Below are 25,445 nucleotides of genomic sequence, written 5' to 3'. Positions count from 1 at the left end.
AACACTCCAGGGGTGCGGAGGGCCTGGGTGCTCACCGCGGGAGCTGGTGGGAGCTGGGTGTGGGCGGCTGGTTCTAACAGCAGCCTCACTGAGGTCCCGTGGTTTTCAACGCGGTCACAGCTGTGCAACCATCGCCACCTTGTACAATCCGACTTATCTGCTCGATGCTCCGACGGGGTGGGGCCGAGGTCTGAGCGGGCTGGGCGCCCGGCCCTCCTGGCCTGCTGGTCTCTATCCCAGGTAGTGCCCAGCTCCCCCGCCCCGCCCGTCTGAGGGCCTCCGGTCCAGGCTCTCCCCAGCCCTGGGCTTGCTGGACCAGCACCCAGTGTCCAGGAGCCCGGCTCGGACTCGGGCACCTCCCACAGCAAAGGGGAGGGCCACCAGCTCAGCTAAGGGGTCTCTCGTTCCAGGTGCCGCTGGGCAGGGTCCTGTGGGGTCCAGGTGAGCGGGACCTGGGAGCGCAGCACCGACCAGACTCTCAGCTCGCTCACATACCCATGCCCCATGCTGGTTTAGGGCTGCCATCCCACACCCCAACCCCTCACCCACACCCCAATCCCTCAGCCCACACCCCAACCCCTCACCCACACCCCCAACCCCTCAGCCCACAGGCCTCAAGGCACCAGGCAGGGCTGGGCTTCCGCTCTGGCCCCCCATGAGCCCAGCCCTCCTGGGAGGGTGCAGGGAGCCCTCCTGCCCTCGGACAGCAAGGTGGCCACAGACCAGCGGGCGGCCTGGACACAGGGACCCACAAACCAGGGGCAGCTCACTGTCCTTTATTGCCAACCCCTGTTGGGGGCACAGCCCTGAGGCGGGAGCAGTGACAAAGCCGGCCCATTTGGGGAGAACAGGCTGCGCTGGCAGCAGCGCCGGTGGGTTCTGGCTGATCAGCCGCTGGGGTCTTGGGGCACCGTCTGCAGGGAGGCCCCGAGGACCCCACAGCCCGCCTCTGCCTGGGGCGCGGGAGGGGGAGGCTCAGCCCAGGGACAGCAGTGGCCTCTGGGCGCTGAGTTTTGGCAAACTAACTGTTGGAGCAGCTGGGGTCGGCTGGTGTGGGAAGGCAAGGGCCCCGCACTCGCACCCGTGGTGCCCGCCTCACACCTGGCTCTGTGGTCCGCTGGGCTCAGCTACCTGTGGGCATCGTGGAGGCCGCCCCCCCACCCCCCAGACAAAGGTGCAGCAGCCACTGCCCTGAGGGAGCTGCGGACGGTGCTGAGGGCCCAGGAGCTGCTCCATGAAAGAACCCTCGGGGCCAGAAGAGGGGCAGGAACCTGGAAAACCGGACAGCCCAGCGCGCCCACCTCCGGTGCCAACTGCTGGGGGGGGAGCGGGGCCCGGACGCCTCCCTCGGCGTGTGGCCCGTGTGCAGGGCAGGGCGTGGGGGCGGGGGCGGGGAGGCGAAGCTACGGGGCCACCGGGGTGGGGGCGACGCTGCTGGAAGGAGCTCTGACCGGGCAGGAGGCCAGGCCGTCCAGCCGGGGAGGGGGCGGCCGAGCTCTGTGGCCGGTGCGGGCTCAGGGCAGCGCTGGCCGCGTGGCCTCGGGAAGGAGCGGGCAGGCCGGCCGCTCCACGCCCCGTCAGGACGGCACTTTGACGCCGAAGTGCTTGCGAAGCTGCTCCAGGAAGACGAACGTGAGCACGGTGTGCGGCATGAGGCGGATGCCGGCAGGCACGAGGCCCTGGGGGGGGGCGAAGTGAAAGCTGGGGGACCCCCGCCCCCACCCACTGTGCGCCCCTGACCCCCGGCACCACCCCTCCCCCCCAGCCACCCACGCACCCTCCCCCGAACCTTGTAGAAGGCCAGCGGCCCCAGCTTCGCCGTCTCCATGGTGCAGTGCAGCACGCCCTGCAGGAACGAGTGAGGCAGATGGAGCCGCGCCCCCCACGCGGAGCACACGCCCCTCCCACAGCCGGGCCGCAGGCCAGTGCCCAGCGGCCGACATCCAGACATGGGACGTGTGAGCCAAAAGGTCACGGCCGCCCGGCCGCTGCCCGGCCGACTGCTGATGCGGCAGAACCAGAGCCCTGAGGGCGGGGGGGGGGGGCGCCCAGGGTGCCAGCAGCAGGCTGGCTGTCGGGCACCGAGCGGGGTGGGGAGCACAGGGACAGGGCCACAGGCGCGTGAAGACACAGAAGGCGCCGTGGGCACATCAGGGCACCGTGGAGCCACTGGGTGGGCACCGGGCACCGGGCACCAGGCACCTGCCAGTTAGTATATCAGAGACTCCGACAGGACACACGGGGCCAGGGCTGCTTGGAGGCGGCTGGGAGGGACCCATGGGGGGGGAGAGAACAGCTCTTGGCCACCCCAGGGCCAGAGCCTGGCAGCCGCAGGGCAGGGACCCCCAGGCCCCGCTCACCTGGTACTCGCCCTTGGAATTCATCAGGCGGGTCTTCAGCACATCCAGGGGCTGGCACAGGACCGTGGCACACCCGCCCTGGGGGGGGGGGGGAGGGCACGTCACCAACAGGCCTGCCACATATGATACCTGGGAGTCCCTCAACCCCTGCAGGCCTGCCCAGGCCTGGGAGGCGACCCAGGGCTGCAGGGGGCACTGACCACTCTAGCCTGGGCCGGGGTGCCCCTCTCCCGGCCTGGCACCCCCAGTCTGAGGGGGGCATCCAGCGCCCCCACCCCGCCTGGCACTCACGGCAATGAAGCTGGCGATGAAGTGTGTGAAGATGCCGTCCGACAGGTACCCTGTGCCCAGGACCAGCTGCTTGGCCTGATCGTAGCAGGACAGCTGTGGGTGCAGGGAGGTCAGGGCCCGGCTGCCCCGGCTCCTGGGAGCGCCGACGGGGCCCAGAGGGACACCACCCGGATCAACTAGCGCCTGCTGGCAGTCACCTCGTGTACTGGGGCTGCTGGACAGGTGAGACCAGGCAGGGAGGGGCCTGCCCAAGGCCATACACCCGACCTGCCTGTGCCCACTTCTCAGTGCCCGCCTGCGGCCACCACCTTCCTCTGTGGTCTCTGGGGGGTACGCAGGGCAGGGACCCCCGGAGGCTCCCCCGAGTCCCCCGTCCCCCGTAGAAGGCCTACCTGGCCCACAGTGACCAGCATCCCCCGACTGGAGGCCATGGTTGCACCCGAGAACAGCTTCCTCAGACCCTCTGCGGAGGCAGGAGAAGGTGTGCACCGGCCACATCCACCAGGCTGCCCCCAGCTCTGGACGATGCTCCTTCCCCTCTGCCTCCTCGGGCTCTGGGCTCCCAGCTGGGGCTGCCTGGTGGCTGCCTGGTCCCTGCCCGGCCCCTGCCCCCGCTCCTGCCCGGCTCCTGCCCCGCCAGGGCCTGCTCCTCACCTTCACGGGCCACGCGGTACAGGCCGTCCAGGGCGTGGGCGTAGCTGCCGGGACACAGAACGGGCCAACGTGAGGCTCCCTGGGGGGTGGGGAGGGGGTTCCCCAGGACGAGCCCCTCGCCCCTCGCAGAAGCCAAGGCCGAGGCTGTTCCGGAGCTCAGAGCAGCCTCCCTCCTCGGGGACCTCGGCCCCAAGATCCCAGAGACCCACAGGAGCACACCTGGGCACAGGCCCCGGCTGATACCAGGACAGGAGGACGGGGCGCCCTGCCCGTCCCTCCCCGCCCCGTCACCCAGTCGGAGGGTGCACAGCGGGCTGGCACGGAGCCACCGTCCCCCTGAACTGACACCCGTGACGGGTTCACCGGGGCGTCTGTCCACAAACAGGCTCAGTGACAGCGCCTTAGACGTCACGGAAACGGTGCTTTCATCATTAAAAACCCCAGCTCCCAACCCGTGAAAAGCCCCTCGGACTTCTAGGCCACCCTCCGAGGAAACGTGACCGGCCGCCCGCCACCCGCCCTGGTCCCACACCCTCCCCAGGGAAGCCTCAGGCCCGGTTCCCAAAGCCGCCGGCGCCCCGTTCGGTCCCAGCGTGTCCCGCACAGCGCCCACCAGCCACACCCCGAGGGCAGAGCGCCCGACTCACTTGCGGCGCTGGCTGGGGGGCAGCTTCACGTCGTTCTGCATCCTGAAACAAGGACGCGGCTCAGGGGCGGCTCCCCGGCTCGCCACACAGGCTCAGCCGGCCCGTCGGGGGACAGCAGACCCTGACCTTGGGGGCCACTGACCTGACGTTGACCATGTCGGCGGGAGTCCCCACGAAGCCTCCGACGCAACCTGGCAACAGACCAGACCCAGCACGTGACCCGGCCGTGTCCCTGCGGCCCCGCGGCCCCTCTCAGCCCCGCCCCACTCACCGCTGACGGCGCCCAGCAGCACCTTCTTGTAGAAGGGCAGGGGCCCCTCGCTGCCCTTGGCCACTCGGTCCCGCACGGTCTCGTAGATGGCGAACCGAGTCAGGGAGTAGGTCATCTGGGGGGAGGGGCCGGCTCAGAGCGTGCAGGGGAGGGGCAGGACAGGGCAGCACGACATGGACCCCTGCCTCTCCCCCCGCCAGGGCTGGCTGGGTGCACGGGCATCACCCGGACCACAGGGACGAGAAGCCGTCCCAAGGCCGCACGGCCAGCAGGTGGCTGAGCCCAAGCCTCGGTTTCCCCACCTGTAAGTGGCCGTCTCCAGCTGTGAGGGTGGGAGCAGCACACCCCACACCGCCCCGCCCTGCGCCCACCCAGGCGCGCCAGCTCCCAGCCCTGGGGTTCCTTCCTCCTGAGCAGCCTCAAAAGGGAGAGAGTGGCTTCGATGGGCATGGGCACCCACGGTGGGTAGGAGGCACAGCCACGTCGGAGCCAGCCCTCCCCTCTGCCCGCGTGGGCTGCTCGGCACGGGGGCGCTGGGACCGGGACCGCGGGAGGCACCTGTCGGCACAGCGAGGCGCTCAGGCCGTTGTAGAGCGCCAGCACACCGTCGGAGCGCACCACCTGCAGCGCCATGCCCGTCATGCGCATCCTCACCTCCTGCTGCGTCTGCAGGTGCACCTGGGGGGCAGGGACACACCCGCTGAGCGGCTGCCGCCCGGCGGACCCTTTCCCACGGCCGGAGCCGCTACCCTCCCCCACGCCCCTGTGGCCAAGTGCTGCCACCTCCCCCTTTAGAGACAGGAAACTGAGGCTCAGGGCAGCAAAGGGCCTCCTGAGCGCACCCAGCCAGGGGGTGGCGCTGGAACACATGCCATGCCCGCCACCAACCTACTGTTTACAAGTGACAGTACCAGGGGACGGGTGCACCCACCAGGCCCGCGAGAGAGTCCTCTGGGCACCTGCTGTGGGTGGGGATCAGCCGCCCCATTTTACAGATGAGGAAACGGAGGCAGGACCCAGCAGGGTGACTCCAGAGCCCCACTGTTCAGCCTCACTCACTTCGCAGGGGACAAAATTATGGGGACTCAGAAGCATGGGGCCTGGGAGAGGCAGGTGGGGCCTGGGCAGGGCAGAAGGGAAAGGCCGCCTCAGGCGGTCACACCCTGCGGGGCCGGCGTGGGCAGGTCACTGGCCCGTGCCTCAGTTTCTCTCGTTGTGCTGTGAGGATGAAGGAACTCAGTGGATACACCCTCCCCCCGGCCCCTTCAGGCTCTTCCCGGGGCCTCCGGTTGGGGAGCAGCACAGGTGGGGATGGAGGGCTTGTGCCCAGCTCAGGGACACAAGCCGCGTCCTCCTGTTGCCCGAGCCAAGCTGGGCAGGACAGTGGGCACTGGGCCTGCGGTCAGGGCAGCCACGTGGGCAGCAGCTCCCGCCCAGGCAAGAAGAGGCTGAGGATCAAGTCAGGACATGAGACAGAGAAAGATCCAGGAGCTTTAAAATAATTTCCCCAATGACCATGCTGAGAGGTAAAACCCCGCTGGGCCTCCTCCACGGCGGCCCCCACCCCCGGCACAAGGCCACACTCCCGGGCAGAGGGGAGCCGGGCTCCTGTGGCCACCTGCCTCCCCTGCCTCATCCTGGCAGCAAAACAGCACCCGGGGACGGGGGGCAGGGCAAGGGGCAGTGACGCCCAAAGGGGCCTGGGACAATGGGCAGGGGGCTAGGCCAGCCCAGGCTGGGAGGGCTCTGCAGCCCCTGGAGGCTGTGCCTGCTCCTGGTCAGAGCCTGACCCTCGGGCCCCTGAGGTGGGGCTGGGGACCTGCGAGGGCACCCAGAGAGCAAACCAGCAGAGGTGCGGGAGGGAAGCCAGGTGCACCTCCCGCTCACTGCCGTGCCCTCTGCTGGTCAGCGCACCCCCCAGGCCCAGCCAGCTTCAGCTTCTAACCGCAGGGCAGGCCCCCGGCCCTGCTCCCCTGGCTCTTGCCCTTGGGATGCATCAGGTGGCATTTTTACTCATTAGAGAGGCAATGCCCTCCCTTCAGGAGAAGGACTGCTGCAAGCACGCCCACAGGCAGGGGCGCCCGGGGGTGCCCGGTCAGCCGGCACAGGCCACGTGGGCACAGACAGCTGGGGGGAGGGCAGGGGTGGCCGGTGGCTGCCCCTTGCCCACGGGCCCCACGTGACACAGTGCCAGCTCCCCGGGCGGCCCGTTCTCCTCTGTTCCTTGTGGTGAGACAGGGCTTGGCCGGCCCTGGAGACAAGGAAGTTCTATCTTGTTCGGCCCCATCAGCGGGCAGGACCGTGTGCGCGGGGCCCGAGGCTGCCAGGCACCCACCAGGCCAGGGGGGAGCGGCCCGAGCGGGGGCGCCCGTGCCACTCGCCAGGCCACCTCCCTCCTCCCCTCCCTCCGCTGTGCCGGCCCCGCCGCGCGGGGGGCAGCTGGGTCCGCGGGAACCGCCCCTCAACAGTCGTCGGGCTGGACGACGTCCTCGGAGGAGCGGGGGGCACGGGCGGCGAGGCCAGGTGGCTGCCCGAGGGCACAGGCAGCGAAGCGCCGGGCCGGGAGGGACAGGCCTCCAGGAGCCGGGGCACCGGGCGCCCACCCCCCGGGGCCAGGCCTGGGGCCGCCCTCCCTCCGCTCCCGGCGGCGTCTGCGGGCGGGGCAGCGAGCCCGTGGGCCGCGGTCCTCGGGGCCAGGCCAGCCGGCCGGTGCCCGCGGGTGCGGAAGCCCGGTGGCGCGGAGCCCGGCCCGCCGCCCTCACCTTGAGCAGGTCCAGCGGGTGCGTGCAGCAGGCGGCCCCGGACGAGGCCAGGCCCCCGAAGTACCAGCGCGACACGCGCGACTCGGCCGCCATGCCCGTCGCTGCGCCGGCTGCCCGGCCCGACCCGACCCAGCCCGGACCCCGAGCCCGACCCGGACCGGCCGCGCCGCCCCAGCGCCGGGTTCAAAGCGCGTCCGCCACCCGCGCCCGGCGCAGCCAATACGCCCGCGCGGCGCGGGGCGGGACCGCATCCGGGGCGGGGCCGACGAGACCACGCCCCTCCCGCCTTAAAGGGGCCGCGGTCGCACGGACGGGAGGCGGAATCGCGGATTCCACTGCCCCGCTCTGCAGGCCGCGCGGACTTCGGAGCCTGCTGCGCGGGCCGCCCCGATGCCCCCAGGACCCCCCCACGCCTGGGTCACGCGGCTCTGCCAGCCCCCACTTCCGCGAGCACCCGCCCCGCAGGGTGGGGTCCTCCCCGGACACGTGCAGTTGCCAGAAGCAGCGAATCCCTGGGGACCGGCCTGCGGTTACAGTAAAACTAGGGGCGAAAGGCAAGTCCGAGCCCAGACACCGCCTCAGCCCGGACTTCCCAGCCACGTCCGGCCTCAGGCCTCCCTCCGACCAGGCCGCCCCGGGCTGGAGTGCTGGGAACCGACCCGGGCGACCGTCAGCGGGGCGCCTGCCCCTGCCCGTCGGCTCCCACGCTCCTCCGCCCGTAGCAGGATCTTGGGGGCCCAGACGTTCTCTGCCCGGCAGCCTCCGATCTCAGGGGGGCACAGCCAGACCCCTCCCCCAGGGCAGGACCTGCGGCTCGGCCACTGCAGCCCCCGGCCCAAGGGAGAAGGGGGAGGAGCACCGGGGAAACCGCTCCTGGTCCCCTGAACCCGCAGAGCCTGGCCTCATGGCCTCGGCACCAGCCGGTCTCCAGGATGTGAGCAAACCCGCCATCTATTCATCCGTTTAACTGGAGGGGCCACTTGGAGACTCAGGAGCCAGGCCTTCCGGACCCCCCACCGGCCTCTGACCCTGAGGTCATCGCCGGGCAGTGAAGAGCAGATGGTGTCCTGCCCGGAAATGCTGGGATCCAGGGGGCAGCTGGCTGACCTGAAGCGGGAGGGATTGATGTCCACCGGCCGCGCGAGGGGCTCAGCTGGCCCAGCCGGTTCCTGTGCCCAGAGGGTTGCTGGTTTGGTTTCCGGTCAGGGTCAGGGCGCATGTGGAAGGCAGCGCATCCAGGTTTCTCACATCGGTGCTTCCCTTTCCCCTCCTCTCGCTAAGCATGTCCTGGGGTGTGGATCTTTTTTTAAAAGATGTCAGATGCAAACTAGGCAAAAACACCACCCAGGGGCTCCCCGGGGGAGGAGGGTGGCAGGAATCCCCGGGAGGAAACGGGGGGGGGGGGGGTCCCACCAGGAAGCGGAGTGGCTCTCGGTGATGCAAGGCTCTGAGGTCACAGCCAGAGCTGCCCTGGCTGGGTGCGTGGTTAGTGTCCTCCCCGAGCACCAGGGCACCTACAGGACCAGCCAGTGAATGCACACGTGGGCGGAAGTCAGTGTTTCTCTCTAAATCAATTTCTAGCAAACAGAAAACCAGAACGAACAGCCCAGCGGCCAGGAGGCAGGAGGCGTGGTCCTTGGCAGGTGTCCCAGGGGGGTGAGGTGCCCCCGAGCCCACTCCCTGCCCCCACACCTGCCTCATTCGTGTTGGGATCAGCCCCAGGGGGAAGCTGCTGAGCAGGGGTCTCTGAACCCCCAGCGCTCACGCTGGGACCGTCCTCAAATTGGGAGGGGCTGGCGGGAGGCTCAGCAGCCTGGACACTTTAAGAATAAAAATGCAAAAGCAGCGTCTGAAATGTGGTTCCTGGCAAAGCCGGGTCAGAACCCGGGAGGTGGGAAATGCACTGCCGCTGCGGGTCAGGGACCGAGGACGCCGAGCGGGGTCAGATGGAGCCCAGCCTGGCCACACGCCCGGGGCTGCCGGGCAGACAGGCACGTCTGAGGCCAGGGCTGCCAGCCAGGCCGGGCTCTCGGGTGGGGCCCGGGGTCTGTTCTGGGGCGTCTGCACTTTCTCCTGGAGCCTGAAGCCCAGCAGGGAGGACGGAGCCACGTGGGTGGCCTGGCAGACACCAGGCTCCCTGGAACGGGAGGTCGGTGGGGGCAGGAGGCACGAGTCGGCTCCAGCTCCCTCTCAGCCGTGTCCCGTGACCTTCTCGTCAGGCTGGGCAGAGAGCAGGAATGCTAATTCCTCCTGGGACCCGAAGGGGTCTTGTCAGGTGCTGTGTGGGCACCAGTGGGGAACTTGGGACCCACAGATCCCTCTCCCAGGACCAGGGCCATCCCTGGGGTGCAGGCCACCGGGGTCCCCAGGTCTGACACTGTCTGGGCCACCTGCAGGCTGCAGCACATCCGGGGGGAGCCAGGAGTGGGGGGGCAGGACCCCCAGGGCCCTGACTGTGAGTGGGTGCAGAGCGCCAAGCAGACCAGGTGCCGGCCGCGCCTGGCACACAGAAGGCATTTGGCTCGAGGGCCCAGAGGCAGGGTCACTCCCTCTGAGCAGCGACCACGGGATGAGGCAGAGGCCCCATCACCCCAGCTGTGCCCCTGGCTCCCTGGGAAAGCGGACGAGGGTCCGAGCTCAGCCCACTTCCTCACCCCCCCCCCCCCCCCCCAGGCAGGCAGCTCAGCAGGCCATGCCCGGCCCCAGCAGCCACTTCCGGGGGAAGGCGCACCCAGAGATCTGCTGATGGAGAATCATTAACCCTGGGGCGGGCGGGGAAGCTCTGTGGGTCAGGGGGCAGCCTTCCCGCCTCCTCAGACTGAGGAGGTCCAGGGGGAGCACACACGGGAGGTGGAGGTGGGGGGCCAGCCCCCAGGCTTGGGAACCGCTGGGCTCGCCCACCCAGGAGCTGCCCCACCAGAGGCCGACTCCTGGACACAGCGCCCTCTCTGGTCCCACACAACTTGCAGGTCATCCTTCCAACAGGCAAAGCTGGGGGGGTTCCCAGGCACACTGCAGCCCCCCTCCCGCTCCCTCCTTCCTGCTCTGGCCCAAGGCCCTGGGGCACAGCCTCACCCCTGCCGGCGGGGCGGGAGCCGCACACCCAGCTCCTGGGTGGACGGTTAACGCTGCCAATCACCTGCAGAGCCCCTCCCGCTGCCCAGGACACAGAAGCAGCGTGCATGGCCCAAACCATGTATTTTCTCAGCGGCCACGAGGGGGCGTGTGGTAAATCTGGGGCGGTCCAGAGTCAGGCCGGGTGCCCACAGGCAGCGCTGCCCGCTGCCCGCTGCCCGCTCGGTAGGTCCATGCCTGATCCAGGGCCCGGCTGCTGCGCAGTGGGGGGTGGGTGTGCCCTTCTGCTCTGAGGTGCCGGTCAGCTGAGCCTGGGTGCTGGGCAGGGCGGCCGGGCCTCTCCCGGGTCCCAGGGACCCCTGTCCACAGTTCTCGGGGAGCCTACTCCAGGACCACGGTGCCGCCCACCGCCTCCAGCGCCGCCTTGATCTTCTCCGCCTCGGCCTTGGCGACGTTGGCTTTGATTTCCTGGGGCAGCGACTCCACCAGCTTCTTCGCCTGTGAGAGCCGAGTCAGACGCCGCCCAGGCTCCCGCACCCGGCCTGCCCGCAGGGCCCCCCCCCGCCCCCCCCCCCGCCCCTGGCCTGCCCACAGGGGCCGCCGCACCCACCTGCACGAGGTTGATGCCCTGGATGTAGTTCTTGATCTCCTTGATCAGCTTCACTTTGTCCACCGGCTTCGCCTCGGTAAGGCGGACGGTGAAGTGTGTCTGCTCCTTTTGCTTGGGGATGTCTTCTTCCTCCACTGGCTGGGGAGGGAGGGAGGGAGGGAGGGGGGTGGGTGAGGGGGGACGAGGGGAGCAGGCGCCTTTGCTCCTGGGCTGTGGGTCCCCGCGATTCTGGCAGGAGAGACGCCCGGCCGGCCGCCCCTCCCACTCGGCGCCTCCCCCACCTCGTCCACTCCTCCGTCAGACTGGGTTCCACCACCCAGAACCCTTCCCAGCTCTCCAGGGGCTGTGATGACTGCCTCCCTCCCCGGCCCCCAAAACTCATCCTTTTAAAACTGTAACTTGTGAGACAGGGAAGAGCAACCCCAGAAGGGCTCTGTGGGTGGAACACATGACAGAGGAGCAGCGCCGTTCCGGCCCCGGCCACAGCGCGTGTCTCAGCACCAATGACACCAGCTCAGCCCGCGCCTTCGCCAAGCGGCCGGGGGGTGGCGGAGCCCCTGAGGTGGGAAGAGTTGGGGTCGGAGCCAAGGCCAATGCCCTCTGCTGTGCCAATGGCGCCAGGCTACCGGTGCTGCCAGAGAGGCGTGTGCAGGGCCCCAGGAGAGAGGACAGGCCGGAAACCTGCCTTCAGCTTCGGGAAGGAGACACACATGAGGCAAACCTTACTTATTTCTAAGGCCGGTGAGGGCATGATTATTTCTACTTGTGGGTAATTGGAGATTTTAAAAAATAACAAACATTGGAAAACACACTCACACATACAAAAAAGCAACAAAACCCCGCAAGTTAGTGTGCGGCTTCAAGTCTGCTGGTTTCCTCGCAGACCCCCAAGCCCGTGGAGCTGCCCCCACCTCCCCGCTCCTCTCCAGCCCTGGACAGGCTCACGGCCCGTTCATGGCCCGCGTGCCGGGAATGCCTTGCCAACTCCCGCAACTCCTCAGGGCCTTCCTCTGGCCTGCCCCCCCCCTCCCCCCAGCTTCTTCCCTACCCCTCCCCCCCCCCGCCCCCGCCCCCCGCAGAACTTCGCAAGTCCTACTACTCAACACCACCTCTTCCTGTCCTTTCCCTTCCGTCAGCTCATTGTTTCCCTCCCCTGGAAACTCAGTCCCCACTGGACACAGGTCCCCAGTGGGCAGGGCCCTGCCCGTCCTCGGCCCCAGGGAGGCTGACCAGAGCCTCCGCTGGAAGCACACGGATGTGCGGGGCGTGCTGACTGGCGCAGGATGGAGATGAGGGGCAAAGAGAGAATTCAGGACGTGAGGGAAGCTGGGAACCGGGCACCAGAGAAACAGGTCTCTGCGGAGGCCAGCGCCTGGCTCACCTCGGGGGCTGCAGCGGCAGGGGCAGCAGCGGGCATCGCGCCCCCCATGGGCATGAGCCCCACCTCCTGGATCTTGAGCGTTTTCTGCAGGGACAGAGGAGACAGTCTCAGAAGCTGGCGGTCACACCCACACACGCGCAGGGACGAGCCCGGCACATCCCTGCACCCAGGGAGCACACTTTCCACCACTGACCAAACCCTCCCCCCCAAATGCACCAGGAGCGACCCCACTGCCCAGGCCCGGCCGGCGATACCTTCAGGAGCTCATTGAGGTCTGAGATCTCCAGGAGCGTGAGGCTGGCAATGTCCTGGACCAGCTGCTGGATCTTGGGGGGGTACTCCTTGGGGGCGTTATCTAGGGGTGCGCCGGCGAGGGCCTCTCCCCTCCGATGGCTGCTGCATCGCATCAGCCGCACGGTGCTGACGCGCGGCACCTGTTGCCTAGACCCCATGCAAACAGAGCGGTCAGCCGGCACAGGCGGGGGCCGGGCAGTCCAGGCAGGTGGGTGCCACGAGCTCAGGTCTAGCCCCTTGGTCCCAACCCAGGGTTCTCAGCCTCCAGGCTCCACGTCGAGAGCAAGGGGGTTTCCCCGCTACTTTGTATTTTATATTCTTCACAAGCCTTAGAAACCCTCGTTATTATTATTATCATCATCATTATTATTGCAGGATGTTGCCCTTAACAACTTCCTGGTTTGAATGAACCGTAGCAGCTCACGGGCTAACGCAATCACGTAAATGCACTTCGCTGCACAAAGCCTTTCGGAACCCGCAGCGCCGGATGCACGGGTGGGGGTCCTACACGTCACTGGGCTGCGGGGGAAACTGAGGCCCGGGCAAAGGCGGAACCCGTCTCGTGTGATCTGAGGCCACCCCGGCACTCTCCGCGGCCCACACGGGAGTGGGGGGGGGGTGTCTCCACGTCCCGCCTGCTGCCCCGACCTGAACCATCGGTGGCCGGCTGAGGACTACCCGCTGCCCGCCCGGCCCTCGGCAGCCCGCGGTACCTGGCGAAGCGGAGCGCGGCACCCCTAAGCACTAGACACGGCCCCCATAGGGGGCGAGCAGCCGCCGGCAGCATCGCTCCACCGGCGGGAAGGTCACACGAGGCTCCCCGGAGGAGGGACGCTCTAGCTGCCAGAGCAGCCGAGTACACGCGCTGGGGAGGACGCTCTAGCCGCCAGGGCCGCCGAGCATATGAGCTGAGAGGGACGCTCTAGCTGTCCGGGCCGCCAAGCATACGAGTTGGGGAGGACGCTCTAGCTGCCAAGGCCGCCGAGCATACGAGTTGGGACGGACGCTCTAGCCGCACCTCGCGCTGGCTTCCTCTCGCTCGCCGAGATTACCCACAAGGGACCGGGCCAAGGGAGGCGGGTGGAGGCCGAGGCTGAGCGCGGGCTCCGTCTGAATCGGGGGCGGGCCCGTCCGTGTGGAGCAGCGCAGTGGCCCCTGCGGGAGCCTCGCGTCAGCCGACCGCGGCTTTCGGCTCGTGCCGTTGGCTCGGCATCCGTGGTCACCACGTGCCGAGTGCTCGCTGCGCTCTGGCCGGCACGGCTGCCTCTCCCGCCGGCGCGGGAGGGAAGGAGCATGTTTTGTCCGTCGGTGCAGCCGCCCCGGGAGCGAGGACGCCTTCCTCCGCGGGACCGAGCGCGCCTCCGGGGCAGCGTGTGCTGGGGCTGTGATATCCCGAGAGGGAACCGGGGCGGCGGGCTAGCGGGTCCCAGGAGAAGAGGATGCATCAGCCCTGGTTCTGTCTCCAGACCCCGGACCCCGCGCGCCCTGCCCGCCTCCTGGCCCAGCTCCCAACACCGGCCGCAGCGCCTGCCCCGAGGGCCTGGGCTTTGCTCTTTAGATGCAGCCAGAGGCACAGGCGGGATCCTCTGCCGCCGCCACGGTGATGCCTGGAGCCAGCGCTGAGCGGACTTTATGTCAAACGACAAGGCGCTGCCCCTCCGCCCCGCACCTCCGCGTCCTGGCCCTGCCTTTGGCCTGCGCTCCGAGGGCCTCTGGGCCTGTGCACTAGTCCGGCCCCGCATGGAGGAGCCAAGGCCGCCGTCACCTAGGAGGTCTGGGCGTCTCAGGCCTTGAGTTCTGGATGCAAGCGACGGACTCTAACATTGAACATTTTCCTCCCACTACAGCTACTGGCCTTGCAGTGGGACCAGAGCCGCGGACCTGCGAGCCCGTCCCAGGACTCGGGGCCAGGCTGGCCCGCGGGGATGCCCACACACCCGTGCCCAGCTGCCCAGCACCTTTCCCCTGAGCAGACGCGTGGTACTTGTTGAAGAGACTTTATTATGGCCGATCCATTCTAACTGGCGGCACTGGGCGACATGACAGCTCAGAAGCAGAGAAGCTGGAGACTAGCCCCCCTTCCTGTGGGGGCCAGGAGCCCCTGCTGACAGCTGGGGGGGGGGCCCTAGAGGGCTCTGGGGGCACACACTAGTCATCCATAGGCCCCTGCGGGAGTGGGGGGCAAAGGGACCTGACATCCAGGCTGGGGCTCACCCCCACCTCCCACCCCAGGCCCGGCCGTGGGGAAGGAGGTCGGAGGCCAACTCAGGGACAGGAGGTGGAGCCCGAAGGGTGAGCACAGCTGAGGACAGAAAGGCGGGCTGGGGGCAGGGGCCCTACATGGAGGAGGGGAGAGCGAGGAGAGCAGAGGAGGGGACAGGACGCTAGTCAGATGGAGGCGGCGGTCTCGGGGAACGTAGTGTTACTCTGGGCAGCGCGCTGGCCTGGTCAGTCGAAGGAGATGAGCTGGGCTTCACTGCCCTGCACCTGCAGCCCCTGTGCGGGCGGCTGCTGGGCCACGGGCGGAGGCTGCTGGGGGGGGCCGCCAGCAGGTGCCATCTGGGGGACGAGAGGCCATCGGTGCTCCTCCCCAGGCCCAGCTCCCCCTCTACTGGCTGCTCTAGAACACCCCACCCCAGCCTTGTCCCTGGTCTCCTCCAGCCCAGGGTGCGCCCCCCACCCCCCACTTGTCATGGGCTCTGAGCTTCACGCCCCAGCAGGGCCCACCCCGGAATCCCAACAGCGCTTGTGGAGCTGAGCTTCAAGTCAACGTGGTTTGCTTCCCCCCCCCCCACCCCCCCCGCCCCAGATGCTGCATGCACCCAGGGTCTGCGGGCCGAGTGGCCTTCCCGCTGGACTCTTCTCAGGACAGCCCCCCGCAGACGGCCGGGGCCCAGGTGGTGGCCTGGGAGGGGCTCACCTGCTGGTACATGGGCTGCTGCCCCGAGATGTAGGGCTGCGGCGGGGGCTGCAGAGATGCGTCCTGGCTGGGGAGGGCAGTCATGAGATTCTGTGGAAAATGAAAGGAACGCCGACATTGAGAAAGCAGCCCTGTAACCAGACAAGTGGGGGAGTTTCTGACTTGGAAGAGCAGCTGGGGAGCCCAGTCAGGGGAGGGGGATCAGAAGGACCTGCCTGTCGGATGCCCCGTGTGGTCTCACCTGCATGCTGTAGGGCTGGTAGCCCATGGACACTGCCTGGCTCCCCATGTAGCCCACGCCGGCGGGCTGCGGGGGCTGGGAGGGCACCGTCTGTGGAGGGAAGGTCTGTGAGGAGTGTGAGGAGCTGGGAGAAGAGCTGGGCGGGCACCTCACAGGGGCCTCTGGGGGAGGGGCGCAGCTTCACCCTACCTGATAGCCCTGGGTGGGGGTGGGCTGGTAGGAGGAGTAGGCTGGGCTGGCGGCGGGTCCGGCTGGGCCCTGGGGGGCTGTCTGTGCGCCAGGGACCCCTGCTGGGTACATGTAGGTGCTCACCACGCTGGGATCTGAAGGAAGAGGAGTGAGGGGGAGACCCCGGAGTTGGGGAGCATTTCTCTGAGTTTTCCTGTTTTGTTGTGAGACTTGGAACCAAGTTCATGTTTCACCTTCTCACCCTCTCACAGATGGGAGGGGCCCCCAGCGATGAGTGAGGTCGAACGAACCCAACTGTATTCCAGCCGAGGCAGGACACTGCAGGGCGGGCAGCGTCGCCTGCACCTCCTGAACCCAGAACGGGGGTCGGGACAGCGAGCACCTGTCAGGCCTGGGCTGGATCCTGAAACTCCTTTCCGAATCCCGGGACCCAAGTCAGTCCACACGGGACGGGGTGGGGGTGGGGGGTGAAAGGGGAGGAAGCCAGAGCCTCCAGCCGGAAGGTGTTGGAGTGAACGCACGTTAGTGTGCGCAGTAGAGGCGTGTGCGTGTAGAGAGCAAATGTGGAAGAATGTTAACATTTGGGGAATCTCGGAAATTCTCTACACCATTCATTCTCTTAGCTATTCTATAAAACAAGCCAACGTAAAAATAAAACACAAAAATAACGGTCTGGGGCTCATGTTGGCTGGTCAACACGCCCGCCCACCCGGTTACCTGCTCCGGCCCCGGGCACACTGGGGTAGGGGCTGCCGGTGGCCGCGGCCGGCTGGCTCATGTACACGGTGTGCATGGGGGAGCCCTCCACCGAGCCTGCTGGGCTGTAGGTCCCCGGGAAGCTTGTGGGGCCGGAGGGCTGGTACAGCACGCCGCCCGCCGCGGGCATGGCCTGGAGCTGGGGAGAGAGACGGCTGTCAGGGGGCTCCCAGTGGCTGCAGGGCAGCGGGAGCGGGAGGGGCGGGCGCCTGCCTGGGCGTAGGGCAGGGAGAAGGCGGGCATCTGGGCGCGCATCTGGATGGTCTGCTTCTGCTGCTCCAGGCGCAGCTGCCGCTCCTTCTCCTGCTCCTGCAGGCGCTGGATGGCCAGCTGCCTCTGCACCTCCAGGTACTCCTGCGGGCACAGGTCGCCATCAGCACCGGCTGTGCGGTGCCCGCCGCCCGGCCGCCCGGCCGCCCAGCGCACCTGCTTCTTCTGCCGCATGATCTCCAGCTTCTGGGCCAGCTGGATCTGGCGCTGGCGCTCCGCCTCCTCCGCCGCCCGGCGCAGCTTCTCCCGGTGCTCCTCCCGCAAGGCGCTCAGCGCCCCCCGCGCGTCTCGGATCTGCGCCAGCTTGTCCTGCAGCCCCTCGTAGTACACTGCAGGGGGCAGAGTGGCCGTGGCCGGGGGACGACCCCTTCAGCTGCCGGTCCCAGGCTTGGGGGGCTATTGCCCGTCATTGGGACCCCCCTCCCCCCGCTGGAGCCCAGGGGCCGCCCTGCCCCAGGAGCCTGCCCAGCCCACAGCCCAGCAGCGCGGAGGCCGGAGGGACGCACGCCTGCGCTCGTCCAGCTGGTTGAGCAGCTCCAGCAGCTGGGGGTGCATGCCGTTGATGGACTGGAAGAGGGACAGCACGGCCGAGTCGTTGGTGATGCTGCGGCCGCGCACGTGGTTGCTCTTCATGCGGTTGACGAAGGTGCTGACGGCGTTCTGCAGGGCCTTCAGGAACTGCGCGTGGCTCTCCTCCGACTCCCCGTTCTGGAACTGCTGCTGGGGACGGGCACACTGTGGGGTCCCCCGGCTCCCGGGTCAGGATCTGCCTCCGTGGGCAGGGCCTCTGCCCGGGGCCTCCGCAGCCGCGCCTGCACCAGCCCCGGACCCGGACCAAGGCCAGCACCTCAGGCTCCAGTCCTTCAATGAGGACAGAGCCGGCCGCAGCCCCCGTGGCCGCCCACAAGCACCCCCCCCCCACGGGTGACACAGACCGGCCTCCCCTGCAAAGGCCTGGCATCTACTCCAGTGGCAACAAGGCCCGGAGCCCCAGGATGGACAGCGGGTGGCTCTGGGCGCTGGTCCGCTCGGTAGGCAGCCAGGCCCAGCCGCCTCCGGTCGCTGTGGGCGGCGGGGCCTGCGCTGCACCCAGAGGCTGTGCCCGTGGCCGAGGAGGCGCCTACCTCGCTGAAGAGGCCCCCGGAGGAGGGTACGGGCTGAGGGTCCGTCTCGGGGAGGGAAGCCTGGAAGACACACAGGGTGAGCGGCCGGCCAGCCCCTGGGCCTCCCTGGGGCACCGAGCGCGGCCTCACCTCCACCGCGGCCGCAGGGGCTGCGTGCGCCTCCACGGGCTGGGCGGCGGGCTCCGCCAGGGGCGCGGGGGCGGAGGGCGTGGGGCTCTTCCGAGCCTCCTCCTGCTTCTTCTCCCAGTAGTTCCGGTTGAGGTACCGGGCGAGCTGCGGGGCAACGGGAGGTCATCCGAGGGCCAGGGCGCAGGAGGGGAGCCCCGCGCACAGGACACTCACCTCAGGGTCCATGTCCTCAGCCAGAGGCGCCGACGAGTTCTGGGGAGACAGGGGAGGGGCCGAGGGTCACAGGCCACAGCACAGCTCCCCCACAGCCGTCACTCGGGCCCCATGGCCACGGCTGGTGTGAGGGAGCCCAAGGGGCTCCATACGGCTGACGAGATGCAAGGTGGCACCTGCCCACCAAGGGGCAGGGGCAGGGGCAGGGCTGTTCTCAGCCTGGGCCTGGCTGGCCCCAGCCCCCCACAGAAAGGCAGTCCTGTCCCGGCCAAGGTGAGGCTAGAAAGGGCAGCCACCTTGGCCTAGGGCTCCCACCTGCTCCCGCCTGGGACAGACAGATGGACAGCACAGGCCTCTGCACCCGCACACGGGGGTGGGGCCTCCCTCCTGATCCCACCAGGAGCTTCAAGCCCAAACTGAGAGGTGCGGGAGAGCCTGGGGTCTCACCAGTGGGGACCCCTGGCCGGGAGCCGAGAGTGGGGATGGGAGTGGGGAGGGGAGGGAGACCAGGGGGCAGGGGCCGTCCTTCTGGGCAGCCCTCCAGCTCCCTCCCACGGGGAGCAGTCCAGCCAGCATGTGGGCCACGCGGGGCGCAGGGGGACTCACCACAGGTGATGTGTACAGGCTGCTGGCGGGGGGCGCGGACGAGGCCACGGGTGTGGGCTCCGCCTTGGGGTATGCTGTGTACCCCGACTTGTGTCTCTGTGGGAGAACCAGGAAGAGTGTGTCCCGCAGGGAGCACGGGCATAGCAGGCCCAGCCTCCACACTTAGCCCTTCCCAAACATCCAGGGGTGCTCCCCTAGCTCCCCCCTCGGTGCAGCCTCGGGTTCCTCCTCCCTACTCACCATCCTCTCCTTCTCCTCGGCCTCCGACTGGGACAGCGCCAGGGCCAGCTGCAGCTCCTCCTCCTCCTGCAGGGCCGTCTCGTCCCGCTTGGGGGGCAGCTGGGGGCAGACAGGCTGGTGAGCGGGGCCCAGGGAGAAGGGCCGGGGGCGGGCCGCGCGGGGCATACCTGGGACTGCTGCGACAGGGGGCTGGTCAGGTACTCCGGGGGCAGCTCCGTCGTCGGGGGGGCCTTGCCGTCTGCTTTCCTGGACAACAGGGTGCTGTGGGGGACCGGGCACCGCACCCGATCCCCAAGGATTCCCTAGCGTCACCGTGATCACCGTGGTCACACCCGCACCCCAGAGGAAAACTGACCCTCAGACTAGCGGGTGCTTCCAGGCGGGGGACCCTGGTGAGTCACTGGCCTGACCACAGCCCGTCTCCAGGAAGTGAGGCTGGGACACTGCCTGGGACAGACAGACGGACAGCACGGGCCTCTGCGCCTACACACTGGGGACACGGCCTCCCTCCTGGTCCCACCAGGAGCACAGGCCTGACCAGAACCACGAGGGACCTCAAGTCCAAACCGAGGGCCACACAGCAAAGGCCTGGACCCATCCGGAAAGACAGAGGGGACCCCGGGGGGCTGAGACGAACAGGCCCTGACATCACTGGGACTCGTGGACCAGAACAAGGTGCAGAGGACACGGCAGCGCCATGCGTGGGCTGCGGAACAGAGGGTTCCTCTTCTGGGCACGCACGAAGGTCCAGGACCACACGCGTGTGTGAACACACATGCAGGAGGAGCCACCGTCAGTGCCAACACCAAGGGACCAGGCAGAGCGCAGCCCTCACCTTGTCTCGCCCGTGTCTTTCCTGGAAGTTTGACTTCCAGACTAAAAAGTTGAGGCAACAAACTCCAACAAGCCCCAGGCTCTGGGTGCCCGCCTGGCTCCGCCCTGAGTCTGGAGCAGCTGAGGCTGGACAGGGGGCAGGGCTGGCCTCTGCCAGGCCTCGCTTTGGGGGACAGAAGCCGGGCTGCGGGGAGCGGGGAGCCGGGAGCCGGGAGCAGGCCGGCGCCGGGGACTCACTTGTTGAGCTGTTCGTAGCAGGGCTCGCACACACGCACCTCCTTCTCGATGCCGAACTTGGGGATGGTGGAGTACCGGGAGGAGCACTTGCCGCAGAAGATCTGGCCGCAGGCCCGGCAGTGGTGCTGCGACACAGGGCGGGTGGCGGCTGCAGGACCGGCCACTGACCCCACTCGCCACCCACTCCACCCACAGCGCCCACCGAAAGCTGCCAGGCTGGCCTCCCCGGGGTGGGCCAAGGGCGGCGGAGGCAGGCCCTCCCGCGGTGGCACTCACCTTGCGGGTCACCACCCCGAACTGCACCCTGCAGCGGTGGCACTCCTCCGCGTCCACCCAGTCGGGGGCCTGCAGGCAGCAGAGTCAGGCCCCGCCCCTGCCCTCCTGCCCGCCCCCCGCAGAGTCAGGCCCCGCCCCGCCCTCCTGCCCCGCCCCCCGCAGAGTCAGGCCCCGCCCCTGCCCTCCTGCCCCGCCCCCCGCAGAGTCAGGCCCCGCCCCTGCCCCGCCCCCCGCAGAGTCAGGCCCCGCCCCGCCCTCCCTTCTTCCGCTCCAGGAGGCCCTGCGGGAGGAGTCCTCTCCCGAGGACAGGCCGGTGCACAGGCCGGTGCCACGTAACCGCGAGCCCGCCAGCCGCAGCCCACTCACTCCGCTGGGCCACGCTGGGCGCCGCAATTTCCACGCAGACAGCAGCTCCCTGCGGCCCAGGTCCCAGCAGGCCTGTCCCCGGCTCCCTCCGCCCCAGAGCAGCCCCCTCGCCCGGCACCAGAGACTCACTCTCTCCGCAGCGAACATGGCATCGCTCTCCTTGAACTCCGGGAAGACGTGTCCTGGAGAGAGAAGGCTGCAGTCACCGCGGGCCGCCAGGTGCACGAGGCCCCAGGCTCCCCTGCCCGCTCAAGACCGCGACCAGGCGACCAGGCCCAGCACCTCGGTCTCTATGGAGGGAGACCTCGGAGAGCACCACTGGGCCGCCCCTGCCCTCTTCCCCAGCGCGTTGTGTGCTACTTGGCCCCACCCCGGCCCCAGTCGGGTTGAGGTCTGGAAAGGCAGGGGCTGGCTGCCTGGAGCTGGGCTGACCCACGCTCCTTGGGGGTGCCCGCTCCGGGTGCCACTGCTGGTTGGCTGGTGGGTGCCGTCCCCGCCCGCCCAGAGTGAGCGCTGCCCGGGTCCCCAATGCGGACACTGCCCGCCGACTCACCCTCCACCTTCATGATCTGGTAGGTGTCCTGGACCACCTTGTACCTGGGCTCGTTCCGGAAGGCGTGCGCCCAGGCCTGGATCAGGTACAGGATCTTGTTTCGGACGTTGACTTCCACCTGCCTCTGCAGAGGAGGGAGGAAGACGTGAGGAGGGACACGGAGACGCAGGTGCAAAGGGATGTCAGCGTGACCGCGTGGCTGGAGGACCCACTGCTCGGGCAGAGGTGGGCAGGTCCCCGTGGGGCACGGGCCACCCTCTCCCCAGGCCCAGCCCCCTCCATGGAACCCTGACCCTGAGGAGAACCCCTGGCATCTGTCTGCCCACGGGGCCTGCACGGTAACCCCAGGTCCTGTAACAAGACCGGACTGGGAACCCCTCGCCTGTAACCTGCCTGACTGGGCCCTCCTTCCAGTCACAGCAGGCCCACACCCAGCACCCTCTCCACCACCTGGAGCACCAGCTACACTTCTAGCGCTTCGGGGCCACCCACCCCGATGGCCCAGGAGGATGCGGGCAGAGCAGGCGGCTTCGGAGGGGCAGCCACAGCCCAGCGCCGGCTGCTGGGCCTTTACTGGGATCTATGTGCCACCGGTGGAGGCCTCTTATCGCCAAGGGGGACTAACGGCCGTTGGCCATGATCTGCGGAACTCCTCCCCCTCTTCCCAATGGCCTCTGAGGAGCCAGCCGTCAGCTCAGGCCCAGATGGGCTCTGGCCCAGGCCCAAGGCACCGGCAGGACCAGGAGACTGCCGGAGCTGGGGCTGCGCTCCTCAGAGCACCCAGGCAGCCGCAACTCCGAGGGGCCCTTGCACCCCAAGAATGTCTGCCCCACCCTGCTCTGCATCACACAGCCTCGGGGTCACTGCCCAGGTCACAATCCCTGCAGGGGCAGAGCCGGCCTGGGCTCAGCAGGACTTTCCCTCCTCTGCCCAAGGAGGGCATCGCCCCTCTCCCTCCAGCACACATCAGACCACTGCACCCTGCTTGGTGTGCAGGCGCCCAGCTGCCCTCATCCCTCCTCCCCCCCCCCCCTCTGCTCACACACACACACACACACACACACACACGCAGCTCCTTCCTCCTCTCAGTGAGTGTCCTGCCTTCACGGCTGGGCTCCGGCCCTGCCCTCAGGGCTCCCTGGGCCTCTGCGCTCTCTCTCTCTCTCTCTCTCTCTCTCGCTCTCTCTCTCTCTCTCTCTCTCTCTCACACACACACACACACACACACACACACACACACGCAGCTCCTCCCTCCACCTTCCTCTCCTCAGTGAGTGTCCCGTGTGTCAGTGTCAGGTGGGCAGGTGAGGCCTGGCCCCGCCCCCAGACGCCTCGTCCACCTGGAGGCAGAGGAGCCTTCGGCGCCCAGGCATCACGGGCTGAGGCTGGCCTGGTGCAGGGACCACCCACACTTGCCTCGCGGCCTCTGCCACACCTGGTGCTGCTCCTGCCACAGGTGCCAGCAAACACCCGGAACGGCCCAGGCCTGGCAGAGGGCGACACCACTCCCCCGCGGGCCCTGAGGAGCGCCCACCTTCAGCAGCTCCTTCAGCTCCTCCATGGTCTGCTTGTTGGCCACCTCGTCGTGGACGGTCTGGCCACAGTTCTTCACCACGGACTCCATGACCTGCAGACCCCAAAGAGGGGAAGGGACGGGCTGCTGGCCAGTGCAGGGACCCTCCCCCCCCACCCCCCCACCCCCGCAGAAGGCCGCCCCCCACAGGCTCTCGGGCTCCCAGCACATCAGGAGAGCCCCTGGGAGCCTGCGCTACCCAGGCTCCACCTAACTCCACATGCCATCTCCACCGGAGGCTAGCGCCACCCTCCCTGCCCGATGTCAGTGTCAGGTGGGGCAGGTGAGGCCCGGCCCGCCCCGGCTCTGCAGGCGGCTCCATCTGCCTCCCGCTCGATGCCTGCACTGTGCGGGCGCTGCCCCGGGCGGTGGGGAGGCCGTGGGCCCCTCCTCTGCCACCCTGACCGCTCGGGACGGGCCCTGCGAGGGTGGGGTGCAGGCGTCCAGTCACCTCTAGGGCATACAGGGCCACGTGGGGGTTCTTGTCGCTGACTTTCTTCTTGATGGAACTCACAGCATATTTTGCCCTGAAAGGAAAGGGCGTTGGTAGAAGCGCAAAGAGATGGGAGAAAGAAACTGTCTCAGCAACTAGATAAGAGAAGCCCAGTCCGCCTGGCCCTCGAGGCCCCCACGCTGTACAGGGAGGCCTCCGGCTGCCGCTCCGCCCTGGTGCAGGGCCCCGAGGGCAGTGCGCACAAGCGCCCCTCACTTACTGGGTGTCGCCCTGGCGGATCAGGTCACAGATCTGCAGGATGGACTCCCAGTCGGTCTCCAGCAGAAGCTGGCTGGTCGCTTTGTCTAAGACGGAAACACACCATCATGGGCGCTCGTCCTGCTGGGGGTCCCTCAGGGGCCCCCAGCTCAGCCACAGGGGGGAGCTGCCTCCACCCCGTTTCAAATGCTTGGACACAATGGAAAACCCCGTGGAAATCCTCCCGGCGCAGTGGGAGCCGTGGGGTGGGAGTGCTGGCCTGGCCCAACGAGGCAAACGGCTTGGAAAATAACAACAGAGACCCCGGCCCGCGCGGTCCCTGGTTCAGCGACGACCTATGAACCAGGAGGTCAGGGCACGTGCCCGGGTTGTGGGCTCAATGATTTTTCTCTCATCACGGATGTTTCTCTCTCTCCCCTTTCTCTTCCTCTCTGAAGACAAAAATACGTTAAAAAAATACAACAACAGAGAAACCCTGTTGTGTGCCTGTTACCAGCCTCTGCCAACGCTCTCCACGAACCCGCTGCTTGCACAGCCTCACGGGCTGGGTCCCACTTCTGCCCCCTTACGGGTAAACCAGACAAACCGCGGCGGAGCGGGGAGGGCGCTGCCAGGGGTCACACAGCTTGCTGGGGACACAGCCAGGACCCGACCCCGGGCCGGCTGACTGCCGACAGGGACCCGACCGAGCCCTGGTTTGGGGAGGTTGGGCCTCGCTGGTGAGATTCCCGCGGGGGCCAGGCTCCGGAGCAGCACCTGGACTCCGTCCTCTGCTTCGGGGACTGACCTCGAGGATTCTCCAGAATCCCTCCCTCCCCATCACGTGCGAGGCTCCAGCCCTGCTGCCACCCTCCTGCCTGGAGACGCCAACCACCCAGCAAGGCCTGGCCCCTTCGCGCTGATCTGCTGGGAACTCCTGGGTTGGTCCTCGAGAGGCTGAGCCACCCCCTAACGGGGTCCCTCGCCTGCTCCCCCCAAGAGCAGGAATGACGCCGGGCCTGAGAGTGGGCTCGGGGAGACCAGGGGGGACCCAGGGCGCCTGTCCCGCCGGCACACGCCGTTCCGTGGGAGGGAGGGGGCTCTCCCGGGAACATTCCTCCTTCCTGACAGGTGTGATCTCCCGGAGCTCAGAAAGGATGAGCCACAGCCCGACAGACGGGATCGCCTCCCCGAAGCGCCCGGGCCCGTGGGGACAGCGGGGCTGGCTGGGCCGCAGGGGAGCCTGCAGGTCCCGGGAAGGCGTCCTCTTGTGGGGGTGCTCGTGTTTGGGTCAGAAGCCCCAACCCCACGCGACCTCGGCTTTTTGCGGGGCGGACGTCCACCGAGATGGGCTATGCGGTCGAGTCACCCATCTTGGTGACTCAGAATCTCGAGATCGCTTGGTCAGGCGCCCGCGGTCGGCTCCCGGAGACCTGCCGGCTCCGGGCCCGGCTCCTCCGCGGACCCTCACCGCCCGGCCAGCGCCCGCGCCTGGCACGGCCAACCCCCGCTCGCGGCGCGCCCACCCAGGGCCCGGGCCGCGCGGAGGCCGGCAGCTCCACTCGGATCCGCTCGGGGCCGCGGGCCGGCGGGGAGGAGCAGGGGCCGCGTTACCTAGGAGACGCTCGAAGGTGCCGCTGCCGCGCCCCATGGCGACCCGGACCCGACCCGACGCCGAGGCCTCCTTTGCTGCGAGCCAGCGCGTCCCCGACTTCCGCTTCCGCCTTCCCCGCGGGCGCGCGCACGCGCACGTCGCCCTCCTCCATCCGCGAGGGGCCGGCCTCTCCGCTCGCCCTAGACTCTGCGCGCCGATTGGGCCGCGGCTGCTGGAAGACCAATGAGCAGCCCGGGAGGCGAGGCTTGTCCAACGAAAGCGGAGCCG

The 25,445-nt window shown here is 68.5% G+C and overlaps 3 protein-coding genes across 10 annotated transcripts; all 3 read right to left on the bottom strand.

The window, feature by feature from the left end:
- Nucleotides 1-760: 760 nt before the first annotated feature.
- On the bottom strand, nucleotides 761-8,263 carry SLC25A10 (solute carrier family 25 member 10). 2 transcript variants are annotated; one of them, XM_081110440.1, is made up of 11 exons: nucleotides 8,093-8,263; nucleotides 4,782-4,901; nucleotides 4,224-4,338; nucleotides 4,095-4,143; nucleotides 3,953-3,994; nucleotides 3,306-3,349; nucleotides 3,044-3,114; nucleotides 2,652-2,744; nucleotides 2,361-2,438; nucleotides 1,790-1,846; nucleotides 761-1,679 (listed from the first exon to the last, which is right to left on the bottom strand). In XM_081110440.1, the coding sequence occupies exons 2-11, from the start codon at nucleotides 4,869-4,871 to the stop codon at nucleotides 1,578-1,580; spliced, it is 741 nt and encodes a 246-aa protein (XP_080966566.1). In that variant the 5' UTR covers nucleotides 4,872-4,901; nucleotides 8,093-8,263; the 3' UTR covers nucleotides 761-1,577. The 2 variants fall into 2 exon arrangements, with proteins under 2 accessions (XP_080966566.1, XP_080966565.1); XM_081110439.1 differs by lacking the exon at nucleotides 8,093-8,263 and adding an exon at nucleotides 6,986-7,200.
- Nucleotides 8,264-10,165: 1,902 nt separating this feature from the next.
- MRPL12 (mitochondrial ribosomal protein L12) lies at nucleotides 10,166-13,168 on the bottom strand. Its single transcript, XM_081110452.1, has 5 exons — nucleotides 13,059-13,168; nucleotides 12,306-12,492; nucleotides 12,052-12,135; nucleotides 10,671-10,808; nucleotides 10,166-10,558 (listed from the first exon to the last, which is right to left on the bottom strand). The coding sequence occupies exons 1-5, from the start codon at nucleotides 13,130-13,132 to the stop codon at nucleotides 10,442-10,444; spliced, it is 600 nt and encodes a 199-aa protein (XP_080966578.1). The 5' UTR covers nucleotides 13,133-13,168; the 3' UTR covers nucleotides 10,166-10,441.
- Nucleotides 13,169-14,326: 1,158 nt separating this feature from the next.
- HGS (hepatocyte growth factor-regulated tyrosine kinase substrate) lies at nucleotides 14,327-25,301 on the bottom strand. Of its 7 annotated transcripts, none has more exons than XM_081110385.1 (22): nucleotides 25,178-25,301; nucleotides 23,586-23,670; nucleotides 23,324-23,399; nucleotides 22,834-22,926; nucleotides 21,300-21,423; nucleotides 20,876-20,928; nucleotides 20,381-20,449; nucleotides 20,105-20,229; nucleotides 19,201-19,279; nucleotides 19,034-19,132; nucleotides 18,794-18,889; nucleotides 18,188-18,226; nucleotides 17,975-18,118; nucleotides 17,846-17,905; nucleotides 17,228-17,456; nucleotides 16,878-17,050; nucleotides 16,665-16,805; nucleotides 16,413-16,590; nucleotides 15,696-15,829; nucleotides 15,507-15,611; nucleotides 15,266-15,355; nucleotides 14,327-14,904 (listed from the first exon to the last, which is right to left on the bottom strand). In XM_081110385.1, exons 1-22 carry the CDS (start codon nucleotides 25,212-25,214, stop codon nucleotides 14,794-14,796), a joined length of 2,340 nt encoding a protein of 779 aa, XP_080966511.1. In that variant the 5' UTR covers nucleotides 25,215-25,301; the 3' UTR covers nucleotides 14,327-14,793. The 7 variants fall into 7 exon arrangements, with proteins under 7 accessions (XP_080966511.1, XP_080966512.1, XP_080966513.1 ...); XM_081110386.1 differs by having other exon boundaries at nucleotides 15,507-15,596; XM_081110387.1 differs by having other exon boundaries at nucleotides 17,228-17,438.
- Between the last annotated feature and the right edge of the window lie 144 nt (nucleotides 25,302-25,445).

The sequence above is a fragment of the Myotis nattereri genome, assembly GCF_964212035.1.
Source record: "Myotis nattereri genome assembly, chromosome: 16".
Lineage (NCBI taxonomy): Eukaryota > Metazoa > Chordata > Mammalia > Chiroptera > Vespertilionidae > Myotis > Myotis nattereri.
This window is presented reverse-complemented; position numbering and strand designations above follow the sequence as displayed.

Bases quoted from the DNA above. Each gene is read 5' to 3' on its own strand.
- SLC25A10 (XM_081110439.1), bottom strand. From the start codon at position 7,078: ATGGCGGCCGAGTCGCGCGTGTCGCGCTGGTACTTCGGGGGCCTGGCC. The intron at 4,902-6,985 runs GTGAGGGCGGCG...CCTGCCCCCCAG, and splicing joins ACCCGCTGGACCTGCTCAAG to GTGCACCTGCAGACGCAGCA. The intron at 2,745-3,043 runs GTAGGCCTTCTA...CTGCACCCACAG, and splicing joins TGCTGGTCACTGTGGGCCAG to CTGTCCTGCTACGATCAGGC.
- MRPL12 (XM_081110452.1), bottom strand. From the start codon at position 13,132: ATGCTGCCGGCGGCTGCTCGCCCCCTATGGGGGCCGTGTCTAGTGCTT. The intron at 12,493-13,058 runs GTACCGCGGGCT...CATGGGGTCTAG, and splicing joins GCCGCGCTCCGCTTCGCCAG to GCAACAGGTGCCGCGCGTCA. The intron at 10,809-12,051 runs GTGAGCCAGGCG...CTCCCTCCCCAG, and splicing joins CTGCCGCTGCAGCCCCCGAG to CCAGTGGAGGAAGAAGACAT.
- HGS (XM_081110383.1), bottom strand. From the start codon at position 25,214: ATGGGGCGCGGCAGCGGCACCTTCGAGCGTCTCCTAG. The intron at 22,927-23,323 runs GTGACTGGACGC...TGGGGTCTGCAG, and splicing joins TGGCCCTGTATGCCCTAGAG to GTCATGGAGTCCGTGGTGAA. The intron at 21,424-22,833 runs GTGGGCGCTCCT...CCTCCTCTGCAG, and splicing joins AGCTGAAGGAGCTGCTGAAG to AGGCAGGTGGAAGTCAACGT.